This window comes from Argiope bruennichi, chromosome 3, assembly GCF_947563725.1.
Source record: "Argiope bruennichi chromosome 3, qqArgBrue1.1, whole genome shotgun sequence".
Lineage (NCBI taxonomy): Eukaryota > Metazoa > Arthropoda > Arachnida > Araneae > Araneidae > Argiope > Argiope bruennichi.
The window spans coordinates 136354328-136370467 of NC_079153.1; the positions used below are offsets into that span (position 1 = coordinate 136354328).

General features: G+C 31.0%; 1 protein-coding gene across 1 annotated transcript in view; it reads right to left on the bottom strand.

Annotated features, from left to right (window-relative positions):
- Nucleotides 1–11329, bottom strand: part of LOC129963103 (uncharacterized) — a 166992-nt gene extending 155663 nt beyond the window's left edge. The window contains exon 1 of the mRNA XM_056077172.1: nt 11154–11329. Coding sequence (XP_055933147.1) covers nt 11154–11162 — 9 coding nt within the window. The 5' untranslated portion in view covers nt 11163–11329. The remainder of the gene's footprint in view (nt 1–11153) is intronic.
- Nucleotides 11330–16140: the final 4811 nt, after the last annotated feature.

Below are 16140 nucleotides of genomic sequence, written 5' to 3' on the forward strand. Positions count from 1 at the left end.
TGTGTGTGTGTGTGTGTGTGTGTGTGTGTGTGTGTGTGTGTGTGTGTGTGTGTGTGTGTGTGTGTGTGTGTGTGTGTGTGTGTGTGTGTGTGTGTGTGTGTGTGTGTGTGTGTGTGTGTGTGTGTGTGTGTGTGTGTGTGTGTGTGTGTGTGTGTGTGTGTGTGTGATTTAAAAACGCCATATTTATTAGGAGAAAAAAATTGTATATATGAATACACGTGAATTGCATATTGCATGCTGATGATAGATTGATACATGAGATTTTTCTGCGTAGGAGATAACATTTTAAAAGAACATGAACACACTAACTTGTTCTCCTTTTTCTGTCGACTTGATTACACTTTCAACAGTACGCAGACAATATATAAACTATAAACAAAATTGTAACAATACGATTTTAATCGCCATGATTATGTCAATAATTATAAAACATCCACTATGATAGCATGTCATTAAAGACAAATCCAATCATTTAAGTGCGTGCAGCTTCCCAAGACTTAGAACAAGCGTGTGCGCGCGATTCTGAATTATTATCGTGACCTCATGCTTATGAAAGAATCGGTTGCTTCCGAATTAAAACAGTAAATGCAGTGTGTTAGTCACATCTTTAAAAATGAGTCTTTCTCTCACAGTCACATCTTTAAAAATGAGTCTTTCTCTCACAGTCACATCTTTAAAAACAAGCGTCGTCGAATACATTCGATGGAAATCGATTCTCTAATTTGTAATGCTTCCAAAATATCCAATCTATCGAAATTGCCTGTCAAAATGGCACACTTTCTTAACGGAAGTGTAATTCACCTTCGGATACCACAGAGTTTATATTCATTATTCTTCGAAATTCCAAAATGCTACTATTCAATTCGAAAATGCTACGAAATAATAACCCACATATCAAATGAAAAATAATTTATGCATGTTGTCTACCAGAATCAGGAATTTTAAAGAGGTCGTCACAAACTGCTTTATTTAAAAAGGAAGTCCGTGCGTCAGCATACACGATACACAATTCATTTTTCTCAGTCTTCATTCCAAAGTAGCCCTTTTCTCGATTTTCAGTAAAGAAATTATTTTACCCCCCTGTGATACACAACCGAATAAAATAGGGCGGATAAAAATGAATAATACCTCGCTCCATAGCATCCGAATTAAATCACGAAAGCAGCTGTTAAAATTTTACAACAAATGCAGCAGTAAAATCATTCAGTTCTATTCGGCACCTCATAAATATCGCAGTCAAATGCATCACCGAATCAGGAACTGAACCATTAGACGTTTTCTTTGATACTGAAACCATAACATTTACATACTAGTTACGTCATACACACTTGTTTTTTAAGACCTTCACATTTATCCTCAAAACACATTTTCAACTCAACAATTTACGGGGCTAATTTTTTTTAAAGAGAAGAATACCTCGCCCCCCCCCAAGAAATTTAATATAGTCTGCTCCGTACGACATTATCCACCTATGAAAACATTCACAAATCAACCTTCTCTTTCAACAGATATCCAAATGCACATTCTCATACATAATTTCTTCAAAAACACTCTCATTATTAAAGTATTAATAACCAATCGACCCTCCACTCGAACTGTGTCCAACAGGTTAATGATATCCATTGGGACAACGAGTCATCATTTCCGCACCGGCCACCACTCCTTTCACGCATCTCTGATTGTGGCCGATGAGAGGGGCGCCACCCGTTTCACGTGTGGGAGTTCTTTCACGCTTCCACGACCAGAGTCCTAGTTGCGGAATTTAACACCCCTCCCCACCTCTGTGTGTCTGGCCGACTCTAATAATAGCAGAAATTTCAAAAAAAAAAAAAAAAAAAATGCGAACCACTTAGACAGGGTCGCCGTTTGAAGAATTCCTCAATTTATTAAAAGCAAAAGCAAAGGCAAAAAAAAAAAAAAAAAAAAAAAAAATCTTTCCAAGTATTTGATGCTTTTTGCACTACAATGTTTTGTGTAAAGCACGCAGCTTATTTCTAGCGCAAAGTTTTCCGAGCAAGACATTCGATTTAGAGTTTTTAAAAAATGGAAATGACAATTACAGATAATAGAGGCGCACAAAAATTTCTAGAGATAGCGATTTTAAATGATAATCAGTGCAATATAGTACAAACCTCGCGCACTACTGTGTAACAGTTTGCGCTATAATTTATTGATTTCACGTTGATATATCGATAGAGTAGATGTTCTTTCATGATGGAAAGATGAGTGGTGTGCGTTTCTGTGGCCACGTAAATGAAAAACAGAGTCGAAATGGTGACTCCATGTTCTGCGAAGTTCAAAGTTTGAAATTCAGAGCAGATTCCCCCCTCCCTCTTTGCTTATTTTGGGTGATTGTTTGCACGGTTTTGCACATAGTATCATCTCTGATAATTATTAAAAAAAGAAGAAAAAAATGAGAATTTTTCTAAGATTCTAAGATTAATGAATCTAAAAGAATAATAATAAATTTGCTTATTTTTACTATTAATTCTTTTAGATTCTAGATTCTCTAATAGATTCTTTTCTTTTGAAAGATTTTTTTTAAATTTCTGATGCATTTCAAAGATTTTTGAGAATATTTTTAAAAACAGGGTAATTTTCTTGAATATTTTAAGGATTAATTCTAAAATTCCTACGCCTCCATTCTTAATTTTTCCAAATTTTTTTCGAACTCATTTTATGAAAATTTTTCCGGAAATTAAAACAAGAACGTAGTAAATGCCTTTTTAAATTGGTTGCTATACATTTGCTTTCCTGATTAATTCAAAGATTTTCGTTGCAATCTACGAAAGTGGGTTTTAGTTTAGTTTTTTTTTTATATTATCCCATATCAAAGCAACGCTAGGGCTATTTTGTAACGGACCTCATAACTTTGAACCGATGTTAGATGACGAGGACAATACCTGAACTGGCACCCCCTCTCCAAACTCTGCACACCACACCACCGGGAAAACGTTTGGCCCCAACGGATTTAACGAGCACCAGACCCGCTTACACGACTGTTCTTCGGTGGAATCGGCTCTCGAACCTGAAGCTCTCCAGTTCCGAAGCCGAAGCCGAAACCTTACCATCAGGACACAGCTGCCCCCTATGAAGGTGGGAGGGGAGAGAGCACTCCTGGTGAGGAAGTGGAGAGGAAAAATAGAAGGAATTAAAAGAAATATGTACTATCTCTCATATTTCCTTAAACACTATACAGTATAATGGCACAAATCTGGGGCGTCTCCACATAAATTGGTGCCCAGCCTAAATAATAAAACAGCAAGCCTCTTCTCTCTTTTTTTTTTTAACTATTTCTTATCCCCCTCTTCTAAAAAAAACGTTATATCAGGTTAGAGAAAACTGAATTTAAACTTAAATCATTACATGTAAAATAATTTTGAATTAATAAGAAATTATAAGGTCAACAAATATACCTTAATTATTCAAACAGATAAATTATTTATCAAAATTAGTTAATATAGCAATTATAAAATTTATTAACAAAAAAATAGTTAAAAATGTATAAAAATGTTTGAAATTATATTTTACAATGTAGTGACAGGCAAATCGAAATGTATATTATATGTCATTATTTTATTGGACCCTCCAAGAATGCTCCTGCCAGTTCCTAATAAGATCATTGGAATACATATTCGTCTTATGTTCTTCTAATAAATCGAATTTCTCAATTAAGATTTTTTTTCAGTGGTTTAAAGAATAAATATATCAAGTATTTCCAGAACAAGTAAAGAAAAATACATTAAAAATTATCGAAACAATAAAAAAAATGTTTAACATTTTTATAATATATTGCGTTGCTTTTTTAAAAAAACAACGTAAAGTTTATTAAAGTCATAGAGCTGATATAAAGTATCTCAGCTCTATGATTAAAGTAGTTAAAGTTTCCATTTTTTTTCCATAACTGTCCGGAAACTTTTAAATCAAATTTAAGAATATAATTCAACTGCAATCGATGCTGCAGTCATAGAAAATATTTTTCTTAAACAATGTGAGTAAAATGTTAATTAAACTATTTACTTTTTTTCTGAACAATAATGTTAAATTATTTTTTAATCCAATAATATTACTTTGAAATTAAATGGAGAAAATTCTTATTTTGTAAAATTCTCTGTATTGTTTATTTTGTAAATTCTTGTAATGTTCTTATTCAAAATTCTTATTTTGTAAAGAATAAAGCAAAGAATTCAGTTCTAAATATCAGTACCTGAAAATATTTCACATTTTTGTGAAATTTATATCCGTCCTGGATTTTTAATGAGATTATGTAACAGGAGAAAAGTTGCTCGATTAAATCATTCATGTCAAGTACTCTGCAGCAATTAAACGATTATTGGTTCAAGAACTCGAAACTCACGCAGTTTCGCAGAGATGTAGCCACAGTTGTAACTCCATTTTTTCAAGTTTAACGCAGATATTATGGCTAAAAATTTTTTTCCTCAATTGTCTTAATTTGAACTTAAAACAAAATAAATTTATTCCATTCACAAAAAACATTTGATTAATAAACCGCACGTTAGTCTATGCATACCATCTTCAGGTCAAAAGTTTTTTTTTTTTTTTTTTTTTTGCTTATAATTTCTACATTTACCACTAAAGTGAAATTTATCCCGGCTTTCGTCTTTCAGTTTAGAAAGAGCAATTCTAAACACTCTATTATCAGTTTCAAAACTTTTTTTTCCTCTTTTTGTTAATTGGTAGGAAAGTTTGGTGAATACAAATATAGCCGATTCCGATTTCACGCTGGATCTATTTTTATCAAATATGTTTATATTATGGCGATTATATCTGCTTTTCCTTATTAGCCGCAAAATATTTTCAAACGGTTCACGACTCGTTGCCAGTGTCAGATGCGATATTTGCTTACAAAACTCAAATAGTGATTTGCATTGGGAATTTTCGAGATAACTGAATGTATCGGGATATTAAAATGTTAAAAAAATAAAAATGAAGATATTTTCCTAAAAATTTTTATTTTAGTTCTAGAGAATAAGAATTGACGATAAGTAGTTTTACTTAAACGCAACTATTTATTACTCGCCTGCGTCCTGGCATAGGGGTAGCGCGTCTTCCCCGTGATCTGTGCGTCCCGGTTCGGGCATGGTTGTTCTGTGTTCTATCTGTGAGGTGTGTGTGAATATGCCCCCTGTTAAAAGGGGTTGTGCAAGCGAATGTGAAGCATGAAGTAGCTATGCCGCAATCTTGGCCCTAGTTGGCGCTACTGAAAAAACAAGGCGTTCACTTGGTTTAAATCGCTGACAGATAACTATCAGCGGGCTTGTAAAGTTTCATAAGTAACAAAACACATTTATAACTCAATTTTGCACTCCTTGGCCCTTGCCCCATCCTAGTTACGCCAGGAAACATTGTTACGATTCGGATAATTATATATAAAGCATGGTTAACAATCAGAAATCCAACTTTCTCAGAATAAAACTCAATTTAAAAAAGATTCTCAAAGCTTATTGATAAATCTTGGAAACGCACTGACATCTGTCATTACAGAGACCATCAGCATGAAATCCCGTCTCAGGGCAAGCAAACATCCATAAAATGTTCGACAGTCTCAATTTTACATTTATCGGCCACTGTACAGCAAGAGAAGCATAAATAATAATAATAAAAAAAAAAGGTTTCCGGTTAGCAGCGTTACATAAAATCTACTTATTAATTTCATTCGAACTCTGCTTACTATATAATATCTTATATCTATCTAACTTATACCTATAAAATGAAGATGTAATATGTTATTAGCATCTTTAAAATTCCCTTTCTGAACTTCAAAAACGCTGTTGCCTTAACTTCCGAGATTCCCCGTCTTGCAAGCGCCTCCCGGGGAATAATTTCAAAAAATGCTTAATATTGCGCGGTCACATCACGTGATAGCTGCTCAGAAACGTTTATATGTGGGTTTCTCATTTCATTAGATTCTTGAAAAGTTTGAAGAGGTGAGTGAAAGGTGTATTCCTAATTTCAGATTTCACTGCATGCGTCAGTCACTCTTCGAAGGGCGATTCCTTTCATTTCCGTAATAACTTGTCCTTGAATACCGGAGACATTTCGCAGCACACAAACCACCTGATGCGAAATAATGATACAACCGTGTAACATTAGCATTCCCTTCGACTCGGGAGGTAAGCACACTCGATTATCGGGGACATTCGGCGGCATTTTTTTTTTTTTTTTTTTTTTTTTTTTTGCTAAAAAGACTCAATAGAGCGACGATGAGAGATTTGGGCAAAACATTTACGCTTCACAGAATCCAAAGGAAAGTTTCAGAACACGTGGAGAGATTTTCGAATGCCTAAATGAATTTCAAGTATGAAATACGCTGCCACCTTTGTATTGGCCGAACAATGAAATAGTGTCCTGGATTATTCAGTGCGTAGTAAGTCTAACACCGCCAATAAATATGCGGGACAGAAATATGATTCGTGAAAAATAAAACCAGGATTAACTTAGTAAATCTTTCGACGGGTTTCAGTTTAGTTTAATTAGATCACCATTTTAGCATTTTTTTTTTTTTTTTTAATCTAAACTAGGTTACTTGAAGCATAACTTTGTGCCGCGTTCAGATAACCAAAATGGTACCATCCTCTCTAAAAAAAACACTAACGTCGGAGGGTCTTAAAGATTCTGCTACCTTTAAAACCAATTCTACAAGAATATTTCAACATGAAAGAATTTAAACAATCCTCTTGATAACAAGGACGTCCCCTTCCGACCCTCTACATAGCTGCTTTTTTTTTTTTTTTGAAATATTCAAATTAGGGTATTATATAATGTGAAATGTACAGTTTTTTATCCATTCTTTATGAAAGTTTGCACATTTGCTCTTCAAAAATAAAAAAAAATCAATGACAACTTTCCAAAGTTCAAATTTTGATAAAAATATCAGTTAAAAAAATACTTTGTTTTGGAGGAATGGGGGAGGGGGTCTCATTATATCTTCCGAAAAAATTATCTCGCCAAAATAATTTTTATCTCATCTTAATAAAAAAAAAAAAACTTACATAAATGATATCAATTTAACAATCGTACAACTTTTCCTCTAAGAAAAGGGCATTTTTTTATTATTATTTGCGACACTTATTGTAATGAAAATCAAATTAATATCATAGCTTTCAAATAATGCATCCACGACATTTTTTTACATATTATTTTTACACATATTCATGTCATACAAAATTTTCATATTTTTCGTGCCTTACAAAAAAAATTTATTACGTTTCATTACGTTATTTTATTACCACGTTATATTTCAATATTTTAATTCATTATTTTTGCTTCAATTTATTTTTTATGTCTTATTTTATAAATATTTTTTTTGCAAAACTTTACAAAAAGTTTCTTTTTATCTTTTCTTCTAAAGATAAAGTAGTTGATTATTAAAAAAAAAAAAAAAAAAAAAAAAAAAAAAAAAAAAAAAACAAGTTCAGTCGAATTCTATTCTGACATGGAAAAAAATACACACAGCAATTTTGTAGATTTAAGCTATTGAGTAGGCTATCTAGTACAATTCTTTAATATTATGCCTGGATCAGTAACTGAATGGCGGAGGAGGGGAGGGGGGGGGGGATTTGAAAACACTGGGTTTTTTTTAGTTGAAATTTAAAAAAGCTATTAATCTAAGATGAAAAATTTAAATTAAAAAAAAATTGAGAATATTAAAAATGTCAACAATTAAACTGTCATACTAATGATAGCTTAATTAGGTCAAACAAATGCAAAAACAATGTACAAATTTGGAAACAAGTTTTTTTATTGGTTTTAATAAAATTTTGGGAATTTCACTTCAGTACTTGTTATATAGATGAAAGTAACTAGTAAAAATATTAATACCTACATTATATTTTAAAATTTAGAATTTGTAGAAAAAAGTCTACTTTTCTTTGTCTGAATTCACGTTTATAAAAATTTTATTCTAAAAGTGTTATCCAATTATTTCAAGTAGTATTATAATAGTGTATTCGCAAGGGGGTAAAACTGAAGATTGAATTTCAAAAAGAAAAACGTTTTAGTTTTTGGCTACTGATTCTCGTAAAACATGAAATAAAATTGTTTACGAGTGTAATGATCATCGGAAAATTCCAGCATTGGAATTGAGGCAAACTGTAAACTTGAAATTTAATGAAAATAATGCAACTATTGACCTGATATTTATAACATGTATTCTTTTTTGTATTATTTAAAGAAAAAAAATTTTTTTTTAAGTTGCTCAAATCTTTTAAAAATGAAATAGTTTTCAAAATTTAAATTTTTTAAATGAATGTACCTTATACTTAATTAAACTATCATACACCATTTGATAGCTCGTTCTTTATGTCTTTTTATTAACTACAACAATTTTATTTAAATTTTTCACCTTAGATTAATAGCTTTTTATTCAAACTTGAAAAACCGGTGTTTGTTTCTACCCCCTTCTTTATCCGTTAACATCTCCTGGTACAAACTTGAAGATCTATTTTCGATAAGCAACTCGATTTAACATTAATAAAATTGTCATTATGTATTTTTTACGCATTTTAATACACTTGTTAATAATTCGATTGAACTACTACGCGCGGTTCGATGCCATATGTTTTTTACTTTCATTGAATAAAGTTATTTTCATTTCACTTTATATATTTTGCACAATAAAATGTGTTCTAGTACCAGCTCCATAATGATATTTCATCATAATATGACAATGAACATCTGCTTTATGCTTTGCTTTCTGTTTACAGATTTTTAATTCTGTTATAATATTGCTATTATTAAATGCTTTTCTTTTGTGCATTCAGATTTAAAAAATTGAAACAGTTTAAAAATCCAAAAAATAAATGTCATAAAATTTATTTTTTCGGAAAATTCTGACAATTAGTATTTTTAACATCTTTGTAAAACGAAAGCAAGCACATTTGGCTATCATATCATATTTTAAACTAGCCAAACTTGGCAACAAATTTAACAGTTGAGTGGTTTGAGTTTGAGTTTAATGGTTATCTTTGTGCTTTATTTCAAAATTAGGCTTGGAAAAAAGTATTTAATTTTTACAAAAATTCTACTTTGCATTAAATTTATATTTTGCAGTTTTGTCAAACAGGAAAGGCGAATTTTAGAAAATTATGTATTTCGTATCAAAAGCAGCCTGGAAAGCAAGATTTCGGAAGGAACAGGTCGAGGACTAAAGCGGCTAGTTTAATAGAAACGATCTGAATTATTATCAATTTAAACCAAATTTTTAAAAAACGATTAGTTTAAAGTTTATTTAGAATTCTATTAATAAAAAAATCCATTATTCAAACTTTAAGTATTTATATTAACCCTGTAAGCGGAACACCCTTTCCAAACTCGCATATTTGCGATTGTCATGTGGCGATCACAATGGCCGTTATTCAGGTAAAAGGGAGTGCTGAGATGATCTAGAGGTAAAGTTTCGTTTTCGGAACCAGACAGTGCCATATTGATACTCAATTTCACTTAAGAACAGCCATATAATTAGGTATGGTGCATGTTAAAACTATTAGGACGAAATGTCCTATCGCTAAGTGTAGTGGGAAAATTTAGATCTACAGTTGTGCTTGCTCAGGTATTATCCTCATCATCTGACTTCAGTTCAAAATGCCTTCAAATGAGTTGTTCCAAAATGCCTTCCTGTGGTATCGAAACTTAACTAATTTTATAATAGAATTAAAATGTACTATTTACATGCCAATATGACCTAAATACATCTGGCTTTAACAAACCATATGTATTGCTTACAAGGAAATGAATAATTTCCTCAATACACAACCAGTATCTTGAAAGAAATAATCGTTGTTTTTAATAGTTTTCAGTACATTCTTCAGATAACTCTTCGGTTATATTCACGCTCAATATTTCTAAAAACTGTTTCACTATTTTTTAAAAGCAAAATTACACTTCTGATATCTAACAGAATTTTTAGAAAATATATATATTTTTTTCCAAATAATTTTTAGTTTCCAGCAGAAAACATATAGATCAAATATTTAAATAGATAATTTTCACTTATTTATTATAAAAAATCAATTTGCAGATTTTTAAAAAGATCAAATGTATTTTAATAGCTTTGTTTCATACTCTGTTACTCATTCATTTTTTTTTTCTTGTTTTTGTTCAGAATATTAGAGTATAATTTTATTACATCAAAAATAAATAAAGTGATGTAATTTGATTATTTTTACGTTTCCTAACAAAATTTTTTTTTTATCAAAATTGTATTTAAGAACGATAAATTAAAAAAAAAAAAATTCTTCCTATCGAAAATGAGCAAAACATTATGTTGATTATTATGCACTTTGATAAAGAATTTTAAAGATGCACTTTATAAATAAATGCGGAAAGGAATTAATTTTTTAACATTTAATTTTGATAAATGGGCCACTCTTTTATACCTGAATGGCATAAAGTTATGCCACTTTTAATGGACTATGCGACATCACGTGAAATGATTTAAAATAATCATTTTTAAAGATATTGTGATAGAAAGGGAAAATTTACCACTATTTCATCATTATGCAAAAAAATAATATATAACCAATACTGCCCTTATATTTCAAATATTCTGAAGTAAGTTCTATATTTGACGTATTTATTTCAAATATAAAATTTGCTTCAATATTGCATTTAAGGGGGGGGGGGATGATTTTAGTATTATCTTACCATTATAACTATAATTTAAATCACTTTAAAGCTAATAGAAAATTCCTCCATGAAGATTCAAATTAATTTTAAAACTGACTGATTAGCTAATAACAAAATTTAGCATCCAAATTTCCCTAATTTAGCATTAAAAAATTATATTTATATAGGCTACTTATAACTTTTTGAATGAAAAACCTAAATTTTTGTAACCTAATCATCGAACCGAATTTTATAACCGAATGCAAACTGAAATCGAACTGCATATACAGCCAAATTTAATATTCATAAAATATATTAAATTTCGAATTATTATTCTTTGAGTTGTTCATAAGATATAATAAAAAGCCGCAAAAACAACGAGCATTTTTTTAAAATATACACAAGACTAATAACATAGAAAAGAGGGAATCGAATTTCTACATTAGCAAGCAATAGAACGCACTAAAACCACCTCTAGAATATGCAAGACCAAAAATTGGCTCTGGCCAAAAAATTAGAATACTCACCAGATCCATAACCTAATCCCATGTTGATGTATCCTCTAAGAATTATTCAAACACCTAACATAGTTAATAAACAATTGCTAGTGTAACACTTTTAAATGGCGATTTCATCTGCTTTAAAATCCGACTTCTTATTCCCTACTATTGATCCACTAATAGCAAACGACAGCAGCCACTGACTGCTGTGAGATATCTGGCAACGCAGGAACGCGCGCCTTCTGAATGGTGTTGTCATGGTTACCGGCGGACGAACTCATTGTCATTTTCCCGCATAGGGGTGGGGCAGATGAGTGAAACGTAAGCACTCAATGCCAAGTAAACAATAAAATTTGCTTTTTTATTTTTTCCCCTGTCTGATCTGCGGAATATTTGATATATTTTAAATATTTCGAAACAGTATTGAAACATTTTTCGTTATTGTCTCAGGATTTGTGATGAGGAAATTAATAAAAAGAAAATGTATTGTTGCTCAATTTATGGATAGAAAAAGTTGAATTCTCGAAAATGATAATATTAATGGTTATTGAAATATATATTGCGTATATGCATTATGAAAAAAAAAATGATACGTTTCTCTGCAAAAATTTTGCAATCGATATCTTTAGTCAATTTTAATTTAAATAATCAAACGTTTTATAAAAATGTTAACTTTCGTATGTGTAAGTCAGCAGTTTCTCGATTTCCTTCAACTGTTTGTTTGACTCTAAAATTTTTATTATGATTGCAAACAGATTTATTTTGGGTGCTAATAAAATTGAAAAGATAATAATATTGAAAAGATAATTTCAATGTTATTCATTTGATTTATTTTAGTTTTAGAATTGTGTTCATTCAGACATGTTTTTTTAATACTTTCTCGCACATGAATTACAGAAAAAGTATTGTAATCGTCAAAAAATTGGAACTCAAAAATTTTGACGAATCCTGACGTTTTAGATCTACAGTTCGAAAAGCACATTTTTGGAAAATGTCCGTTTGTCGGTCTGTCTGTGATAAAGATAACTCAAAAACGCTGTGAGCTACCCGAATGAAATTTGGTATACGCTATTTACACTAAATTTGTAGATTTCTGTCAAATTTTGAGTAAAGTCCGTTCAGAGGAAGTCTGTCTGTCCGAATAAATATCAATACGAAAACTACAAAATAAAGTAATAGATGAATAAAATTCAGTACACATATATACACGTATTTAACATCTATAGTTTAGACACTTATCAATTTTTAAACCAAATCCAATTAAGGTTTGACCCTCTGTCGTTCTGTACTTTCAGAAGCTTGCAAACATGATAACTCAAAACAATGACTTAAATGTATGAAATTTGGTATACGATTTTGTGACTACAAGTGTAGTCTGAGCCAAATTTTTGTATCAATCGGTTAGGGAAAAGGCATCTAAAATGCAAATTCGATTTTTGGATACTATTAATGCATGCCAGGAATTAATCGCCAAATAAACACGCTAATGATTATTCGACAGATTCAGTAAAAATACTAAGTTCATGCTGATGGTTAATACTTCTTAATTATTACATGCCAAAGCCATGAAAGACGTTCTCTTGAACAACACCTTCATTTGAGAGTATGCGAGAAAGTTTTGGCGAGACCAATCCCGTTGGTTTTATATGATTATGATTTTAGGTTGGCATATGCTCCGTACGTTACACGTGCAGGTAGCAAAATCGTTCAAAATGTTTTACGAGACATATCCATTAAACAAGATCTAACCGAATTTGGAACATTGTTGCGTCATGTTTTTTATTACACATGACTATCTAAAAAAAGTTTTTTTTTTCTTTTTTAAATTTTACATTATAAATAACTAACATTTTAACATTTTCCTCAATATTTTCGGTACACATTATTGAATAAAAACCCTTTTTAAACCATTTAATGTTTTTTTTTTTCAAAACAAGCTTTTTAAAGATACCGATTTTATTTATGTAAGAATTTTTCTCTAATTTCCAAAAATGTAAATATATTTTTTTTTGTAAATATAAATACAAATATTTTAACCATATTTTACGACAATACTTTTAATCATTTTATTTATTAAAAATATCTTGCAACAATATTAAATGCATTTTTTTTTGTGCGTGTGAAGCGATATCGCTGCTAAATAAGTAAGAATAATTTTTAAAAATAAAATGGAAAATAGATGATACAGTAGACATAGTTAGCCTAACTCATTATCATGCTATAATGCTACAAACTAATGATTTAAGTGATTTTTTTTTTTTCATTTCATAAAAACGATGTGCCTGAATGTTTGAAAAGTACACAAAACAGAATGCAACAAATAAATAAATATAGAATGCAAAATAGAATAAGAAAATTCAAAAAAAGTCGAATCTTGTTCACAAACTTAGCAAATCTTTTGTAATATGAATAAATTTAAATTGAAGAAAATAAAAGTGAAAAATGTAACGCTCTATAATTCTAGGAAATAAAATGGAAGATGAAATTGCGCATAGAAAAACAATTCTGGATACATATATCATTAGAAAGTAGAACCTCCATTTTTCGCGTGTTCTTGCCAAATAATGATGAAAATAGCATCATTTGGTAAATTTACTCTTCTTTCAAAGGTAGAATTAAGTTACAGAAAAGAATAAGGGATGAAAACAACTCTCAACATTCGAGGACACAGATGATTAGAAAGCGAAACTATCAATTTTCGCTAGTTCTCGGTTTGCTGTGATCAAATTATCAACATCTGGTGAATATCTTTTTATTTCAGAGATGCATTGAAACCATAAGAAATGAAGCAGGAGGTGAAATAAAAAGTGAAACCTTCGTTTTTTTCTCAGCTCTCGGGTCGTAGTGATCGAAACGGAAAAATCTGGTAAATATCTTTTTATTTTAAAGGTACATTAAATCCCTTTTTGGGAATGAAATAGGAGATGAAATGACGCATGTCTAAACATTTTAAGACACATAAATCATAAGAAAGTGGAACCTTTATTTTATTTTTCTGTTTATAATTTATTATGAGGGATCTTGAAATTTTTAGTATTCCAAGCTGCCTCAAGAATGGACGTAGAAACCGTACTCTAATCTTTCCCTGGCGCTTATCTCTCATTTATGGGACAGGGAAAGCATATTTATAAAAAATGAGAGTTAAGTCATTTTTTTAATAAATATGCTAATCAGTAATCATATTTTATATAATCCAGTTTCGTTTCTTGTTCTGCTCTTAACTCTCATTTATAGGCCAAACTAATGTGAGTCATGTTTAATCATTTTAAGTCTGCATGTAAATATTATATGCTTTTATTTTTTATCCTATTTTATTTTTTACTAAAATGCTTTTTATACTCTTTTTTTCTAACTAAATTTCCCATATTGATATTTTTTTTAATTCTTTCCATTTTAATAGAATGCATTTTTATTATTGAATCTATTTTAAATACTTTTTTCGAAATTACCGAGGTAGTCCATTTTTGCTGCGAGATTAATATTATTCGTACTGAATTCTGCCGGTTACACTTTTTATTTTTAAACTTGCAGAATAATTTCAAGTTAATCAAAGTTTTTATACTCACCTCATTTCGAAAAGTATAAAAATATACAAAACCTCATAAAAGACATTCCTCCCCCCCCCCCCCCCCCTGTACAGAAAATATTCTCTATGCGACACATTTTCATACTTCAGCTAAATTCTTCCCAAAAACACGCAACTTCATTTGTTGCGACACGGCTTCAGCTTAATCGAAGATGAAAAGTCTTCCAAACTCACAATACTGCAGACAACCCGTGAAATAGTTCCGGAGTTCTGGCTCTTATCTTATGCGTGAAATCTTATGTTATACGTCTTATCTGTGAAAAGCTTATTTTCAAAGGCTTCATTCTTTTATAAGAATAAACTAATGCTTCTGAGTTAGCGAAACCAATGCAGAATGGTTCGGTTTATCTGTTCCGGATTTTTCCAGAATATTAATGCACGCTGCACTGACAAGTAAGGAAGGCTCCGTACGTTCTTAAGCAATTTCAAGATGAGCGAAATAAGCTTTTTTTCTTTTTCAACATAATTAATACAATTCATTCCCTAATGTAATTCCTGTTTAAAAAACATTTTTTTGTAATAACTGTGTATTATTGTGAAGAATGATTCATTTTATAAAGTATCTGCATTTCTTTTCAAAATAAAGATTATCATCACAAAGTGGTTTCACTTAGTAAAAATAGTAATTAGTAAAAATAATTTCAAACTCCGATAGTTTTCACTTGAAATAAAACACAGCTTATCATCCATTTCTCTGTAGCAGAAATTAAACCACGTTAAGGATTCGTGCAATTGCAATTGAAATGAAGATTGGGGCGCGGTGGCTAGTGGTAAGGTCTTGGCTTCGGAACCGAAGGATTTCAGGTTCGAAACCCGATCCCACTGTCCCGATCCGAACTGTCGTGTAAGCGGGCCTGGTGCACGTTAAATTCGTCGGGGCCAAACGCTCTCTCGCGGTGTTGTATGGATACGGGGGTGTCAGCTCAGGTGCCTGTTTCATCATTTCAATGCGGTTCAAAATAACGAGGCCCGTCCCAAAATAGCCTTAATGTTGTTTTAAAATGGGACATTCATGTAACTATTTGAAAACTAAACTCAAATGGGGATCGCCATTCCTGGACCCACTCCCCCCTTACACTCAGGATATTCGCAAATGCCTCACTTGCTCATTTAAAACTCAATGAAAATTTTCATATCCTTTTCTCAATAGATGACATCCCCCAATAACTAAAATTTTTATAAAGGAAGTCGTCTCAAATTACTCAACTAGCTTAAAATTCGTTATGACCGTTGATCTGCGCGAAAGAGCTTTTTCTCGCTCTTAACTTATTTTTAAAAGTAAGTGGGGAATGCAGATCCGGCGTTGTAGCAGAACGTCAAAAACAAAATGACAGGCTGTCTGTGGAAAACATTACCAGAAAATTGTAATGGAATATCTTTAAATGAAGTTAATATATTCATGCAGTGCAACAATTTGGAGTTGATTCA